At 35.2% G+C, this 7,153-nt stretch overlaps 1 protein-coding gene across 1 annotated transcript; it reads left to right on the forward strand.

Moving 5' to 3' along the window:
- Window positions 1-1,319: 1,319 nt before the first annotated feature.
- Window positions 1,320-6,788, forward strand: LOC117626274 (RNA polymerase II transcriptional coactivator KIWI-like). The gene is made up of 4 exons (XM_034357947.1): window positions 1,320-1,598; window positions 1,712-1,817; window positions 6,310-6,332; window positions 6,406-6,788. Exons 1-4 carry the CDS (start codon window positions 1,464-1,466, stop codon window positions 6,463-6,465), a joined length of 324 nt encoding a protein of 107 aa, XP_034213838.1. The 5' UTR covers window positions 1,320-1,463; the 3' UTR covers window positions 6,466-6,788.
- Window positions 6,789-7,153: the final 365 nt, after the last annotated feature.

A 7,153-nucleotide genomic window follows, 5' to 3' on the forward strand; every position in this document is an offset into this window, starting at 1 on the left:
ATGTATATATACATACATATAATATATATATATATATAAGTGTATATAGGTGTATATATTTATATTATAATATACATGGGTATAATACATATACATATATTTATATATATATATGTATGTATATTATAATATATAATATATATGGGTATGTTAATAATAATATACATGTATATACGTGTATATATGTATATTATATATGTATGTATATATACATATATTATATATATTATAAAATACATATGTATGTATATACGTATATATATTATAATATATAATATATATACATATGTGTATATAGGTGGATCTATATATAATAATATATACATGGGTATAATACATATACATATATATATGTATATTATAATAGATAATATATATGGGTATGTTATAATAATAATATACATGTATATATGTGTATATATGTATATTATAATATATATATATACGTATAGTATAAATATATAATGTATATGTGTATATACGTGTGTATATGTATATTATAATACATAAATGGGTAAAAAATGTATACACATATATGTATATATACTTATATATATATATTACATATATACATGTATGCTATTATTATAATATTAATATGTATGTGTATATGGGTATATTATAATAGTAATATACGTGTATATATCTATATGCATTTATATATTATATATGTATATATGTGTTTATATATATACATGTATATACGTGTATATATGTACATTAATATATAATATAATATATATTACATATATACATGTATACATGTATGCTATTATTATAATATTAATATGTATGTGTATATGAGTATATTATAATAATAATATATGTGTATATATCTGTGTATTTATATATATTATATATGTATATATGTGTTTATATATATATACATGTATATATGTACATTATAGTATATGTGTATGTAATAATAATAATAATAATAATAGTAATATATGTTATTAGTATTACAATATAATATATGCATCTTATATATTGGTGAACATAGGACTAGCTAATCTTCTCTTTCTACATGAGCTTAGTAGTCCCCTCCTAAGGAGGTGTTTTTGGTGGGCCCGGTATTAGCAATCCCATCTAAGACTAGAATTAAATAAAACAAACATAGTACTAAATTTAGTACAAACCAGCCCAAATTAAGCCTGTGTACCAAACGACACCCAAAAGTTTTCATCAAAGAGTAACAAATGCGAAGACTCATCACGTTGTAAGCTGTTTTAAAGAGTGAATTTTATAATTTTAATAAAATTAATTAATTGATAAAAAATTATAATTTTAGTGATTACTTTATTTATAGAGCACACTCTAGATTTTTGCCTCTCTTCACTCTCTGAGTCACAGCAGCACCGAGATTCCAAGTTCTTGGCCTCTGCGCTCTCTTCACTCTCTGTCTTAATAGAAGAATAGAGTAGAGAAAACCCGAAGCAAAGCCAAAGAAGAAAACGAAGAGAATGTCGTGGAGAGGAAAGAGAAAGGACGAGGAGGATCACGCGTCGGACGGTGACTCTGAGGGCCACGCGCCCCCCAAGAAGACCTGCAAGAGAGACTCCGCTGATGACAACTCTGACGAAATCATTGCCTGCGAGGTCACCATTTCTCTCTTTCTTCTTCTTCTTCTTCTTCTTCTTCTTCTTCCCCTTCTTGTTTTGTCTGCATGTATATGTGAGGAACTGATTTTAGGGTTTTTGAGGATTTGCAGATCTCCAAGAATAGAAGGGTAACTGTGAGGAACTGGAATGGAAAGATTATGGTCGACATTCGTGAGTTCTATGTCAAGGATGGCAAGCAAATGCCTGGGAAAAAAGGTTTGCCATTTTTGCCTTTAACTTCTTTCAAAAAATGGAAAATGGTTTTATTGTGTTTTTATAGTATAATTGTTCATCTGGTTTTCTTGGCTTCGACTTTCTACTTTTTATGGTTTATTTGCTGATCACTGTCTTATTTTCTAGTGGGGTTTTTGTATTTTGGCCGGATTTGAGGTTTATAAAGAAATGAAAATACTGCAATTTAGGGTTCTTATAGTTTTCGGAGTCTTGTCACAACTGAAAGTCTAATGCTCAACATTACGAGTGGAAAATGAAGGTGGTGTATTTTTATCTTTTTCTTAAATGTACTTGAGAGAAGTTTTTTCTTGAGAAACCATGAGGGAAAGAGTCCATCGAGAGGTCAGTAACAAACATTTGAACAGAAATTCTTGATGTAGAGGTCCATGAGGATTCAAAAGCAGGTGCTTTATAAATAGTAGAGAGTAATATATAGAGAAGTTTCTTTATGGAGTTGAGATGTGCTGTGTCGCTTTGGGGGGGTTAGGCAGAAGAGGTGAGCCAGGACTGGTTGAGGAAACAATTACCAGGAAAAAAGGGTGTTTTCATCAACATCTCACAAGGCTTGGGTCTGGGATGATAAGGAACAATATGATTTCCAGAGGTCGGAAAGTAAACGGTTGGACTACAATGGCATGAATGTTACTCAGTGTAGCCTAAGGAAGGAAAAACAATGAACCTGGCCGTGTTAAAGAGACAGTGCAAAGAAACCTTGGTCCTCTCTAATATCTCTGCAAAACAATTCAAGCTACCTAGATAGAGCTAGTTATTCAGTCTTTAGTTAGTTGGTGAAGGCTCTGATATCCACCAGAGAGTAGTTCCACACTCGGAGTAGGATACAGGCAGCCTTATCAAGGCTCCTTGGGTTCCATATGGTACTGAGACCTTTCCAAGCCAATAAAGCAGTGTTTCTTTTTAAGAGTCAAGACGAAGTGGAAAAGGTTGGGTAACTCAAGAAGTGTGTTCTAGTGGGTGCATTGGGAGTGAGTCTACAAAATTAAAAACCTCTGTCTAATGTCACCAGAAGCAGCTTCTCTTTTTTGGGTGGCTGATGTGGAGGATTATTCACAAACGACATCAAAACTGTGGATTTGATGGAACATAGGCAAAACTAGTTTAGCTGATGGGAAAGGTTGTCAGGACCTATGGTTTACTAGAATCCCTAAAATTATAAGTGCAGCAGAAGTCTAGCTGGCAATATCCTTGAGGCAGAGACAGTTTGAGAATTTGGATTGTATTGAGTTATGACTTAAGCAAAAATAAGAAGTAACAGCCATACTAAACAAGATTAATTGACAATACTTAAATTAGCATAATAAAAGCAAACAAAAGTTTGAGTATGGCCTCAAGATTTGAGAAATACGGTCATTGACCTAATTAAGAGTTCAAACAATAATGGTTGTGCATTAAACTTTTTGGAGACAATCTACTACAAATCTAGGTGAAATAAAGGTTAGGCATGGTGCTTAGTTCAATTCTAACAAGAACACACTGTTACTTGGCAGTGTCTAGTTTAGGTTGAAAGATTATTTAAATGCCTAAGCAGTGGCTGCTCGTGGGAGTGAAAAATCTGTCGGTGATACAGTGACGGGTGAATAGTGCACGTGAATAGTGTCGATGCTACAGTGCCCCCGTGATTAGTGCTGTGCTACAGTAGCAGTGAATAGTGCCGGCAGATTTGATGGCTGGAGAAAAAGTTGAAATTTTAAAGGAGAAGGAATCGACATCGTCTTCGTCAGCACCTACATCCAATAGACATCCAATTGCCACTACAAGGTTAGAGGTTGATAAATTCAATGGCTCTAATAATTTTGGTATGTGGCAATGTGAAGTTATGGATGTGTTGTATCAACAAGAGTTGGATATGGTTCTGGAGGATAAACCCGAAGATATTGATGACAAGCAGTGGACGCGAATTAATCTCCATGCTTGTGCCGATATTCGATCATTCCTTGATAAGGAGTTGAAATACCCGTATATGAAGGAAACTTCTACTAAGAAGTTATGGATGAAATTGGAGGAGAAGTATATGACCAAGAGCGCAGAAAATCGGCTCATCTTGAAGAAACGACTCTTCCGATTTCAATATCGTTCAGGTATTTCTATGCATGAACACCTCAATGATTATAATAAAATACTTGCTGATTTAGCAAACCTTGATGTGATAATTCCTGACGAGGATAAGGCACTATGTTTGTTAAATTCATTGCCTGATGATTATGATCATTTGACAACTACTTTGTTGTATGGAAAATCCGAGGTGAAACTGGATGAGGTGTCTGCGGCATTGGTGAATCATGAGTGTCGTAAAAATTGAACAAAATAATCAACAAGAACAACACCAAGATTTATACTGGTTCGGCAATTGCCTACATCCAGTTTGGAGACCACGGAGTATTCCACTATAATAAATGAGAGAATACAATAGTGTTTACCACTCAATTTCCCAAAGACCCAAATACACCCAACCTCACACACTCACAAAGGAAGAGAAAACAATGATACAAAGCAAAGAACAACTAGAGAGAATTTGTTTCTCTCTTTGGCAAAATGCCTTTCTTGCTATTTTTCTCTTCTACTCAACACTTGGATTCTTCAAATGAAACCATTTTCTTCCAATTTATAGCCAAAGATGCAAGAGTGTGAATGCAAACTCAAACTATTCATATGTTGGCTACCAACCATGGATGGCTACCAAACAATCCACCCTTTTTGACAAAGATAGCAAGCCAACATTGATTCACATGGGCAACTAACATTGACACACATGGGCAACTCCAAAATTCTTCTACATTTGAGCCAATTTTCAACAATCTCCACATTGGCTCAAATTCCATATGCAAGTGCTGTTGGTAGTTTGATGTATGCTATGGTGTGTACGAGGCCTGATATTTCACAAGCTGTTAGTATTGTCAGTAGATATATGCATAATCCAGGAAAAGGGCATTGGCAAGCTGTGAAATGGATTCTACGGTATATTCTGGGTACTGTGGATGTTGGTTTATTGTTTCAGCATGATAAAGTTACTGGTCAATGTGTTGTTGGATATGTGGATTCTGATTACGCAGGTGATTTGGACAAGCGTAGGTCCACTACAGGTTTTGTATTCACTATTGCTGGAGGTCCAGTGAGTTGGAGGTCGATTCTGCAATCTACAGTTGCTTTGTCGACTACTGAGGCAGAATACATGGCAGTAACAGAAGCTATAAAGGAAGCCATCTGGCTTCAAGGGTTGCTTGATGACTTGGGGGTCCCACAAGACCATGTGGATGTTCATTGTGACAGTCAGAGTGCTATTTATTTAGCAAAGAATCAAGTTCATCATGCACGTACAAAACACATTGACGTGAGGTTCCATTTTTTTCGTGAGATTATCGACGAGGGAAATATTCTTCTTCAGAAGATTGGGACCGCTGAGAATCCTGCGGATATGTTGACAAAGCCAGTTTCGTTGCTCAAGTTTAAGCACTGCTTAGACTTAATTGGCATTTGTAAAATTTGTTGATTGCCCCTTGAGGGATTGGGAGACGACCATTGGGAGTGTTACTATGATAGTTTGTTACATTTTGATCCAAGGTGGAGATTGTTGAAAATTGGCTCAAATGTAGAAGAATTTTGGAGTTGCCCATGTGTGTCAATGTTAGTTGCCCATGTGAATCAATGTTGGCTTGCTATCTTTGTCAAAAAGGGTGGATTGTTTGGTAGCCATCCATGGTTGGTAGCCAACATATGAATAGTTTGAGTTTGCATTCACACTCTTGCATCTTTGGCTATAAATTGGAAGAAAATGGTTTCATTTGAAGAATCCAACCAAGTGTTGAGTAGAAGAGAAAAATAGCAAGAAAGGCATTTTGCCAAAGAGAGAAACAAATTCTCTCTAGTTGTTCTTTGCTTTGTATCATTGTTTTCTCTTCCTTTGTGAGTGTGTGAGGTTGGGTGTATTTGGGTCTTTGGGAAATTGAGTGGTAAACACTATTGTATTCTCTCATTGATTATAGTGGAATATTCCGTCGTCTCCAAACTGGATGTAGGCAATTGCCGAACCAGTATAAATCTTGGTGTTGTTCTTGTTGATTATTTTGTTCAATTTTTCTCCTGCCTGTTGTTATTTATTTTTCACTCTCAGTTGGTTGACGCTTCCGCACAACAACCTTTGCCCAAGAAAGGCGTTCATTACTCAGAAAAGTACAAAGACTCTTCATTGTGTGCTCGTGCTGTAATCAGGGGTTGGTTTATGATGAATGTGGCCTATTGTGTTGTACTATTTATCGTGTTAGTTTTTGCCAATACAGTATTCATAGTTTTCTAGGTTTTATTTGTTGGGTTTACTGTATGGTTTGGTAACGTTTAATGATAAAGCAATTTCTTTTCTTCAGCGCTTAGTTTCATTTTGTAGTTGACAAACTGTTGTCTTATGTATGATTTCTATTCATTAAGTGTTGCCTAGTGTTGACTTGTTTGCCCTTGTTCTCAGGAATCTCACTAACGAAGGATCAGGTATGTCTTGATTTTTTTTGTACATTTCAATAGCTCTTGAGAGCTTTCTTACCTATCATTTTTTCTTGTGCAGTGGGATGTGCTTCATAATCATGTGGAAGAAATTGACAAGGCTGTTAATGGGACCTCTTAGTGAAAAGCTTTGCTTTTATTTTAATAGAACATATGTTAGCGTGCAGGCTGTCAAATCAGGTGCTGATGTTTTTGTATCTACCCAGAAGGGATAACTGGATTTTTAGGTTACTGACTTTATGACTGGAAATTTGGAATTAAACCTCTCAGCAATGTATGTAATTACTTGATTAACTATATCAAGGAATAGTTTTTTTTTTTGGGGTCAGATATCAAGGAATAGTTTGTCTCTGGTTTGATGTGTATACAGATATCGCTTCTGTCTAAAGAAGACGTCCATTTGGTGCTGTTGAATGTTTCATGAAGGATGCTGATTTGTTCAAAGTTTTCATGTTAGTTTCACAGAAATTTTAGTGTATCCCTAAGTTGTCAATTGTGCCTCAATCGTTATGTTTGTTTGATGACAGATTAACTTCAGTCTAAGTCGCACAAAGAAGGTTGTGTTGGCAAAAGAGAATGGGACAAGTGTTGCTTTTTTCGTTTTATGTTTTATGTTTTTGGTTTATCAAATATTGATTTTGGATCATATCTGCATATAGTCTCCTTTCGGGGGTCAATATAAACATCATTAGGTGAAGGAGAAGATAGGAACGAGAATTAGAGAGAGGAGTTTTAGGGTGGGTAGGGAAAGAGAGGACAATCCAGATATGAACGTATTGCTGGTTACAGAACGGGTTGGAGAGACTATG

Source organism: Prunus dulcis, chromosome 4 (genome assembly GCF_902201215.1).
Source record: "Prunus dulcis chromosome 4, ALMONDv2, whole genome shotgun sequence".
NCBI lineage: Eukaryota > Viridiplantae > Streptophyta > Magnoliopsida > Rosales > Rosaceae > Prunus > Prunus dulcis.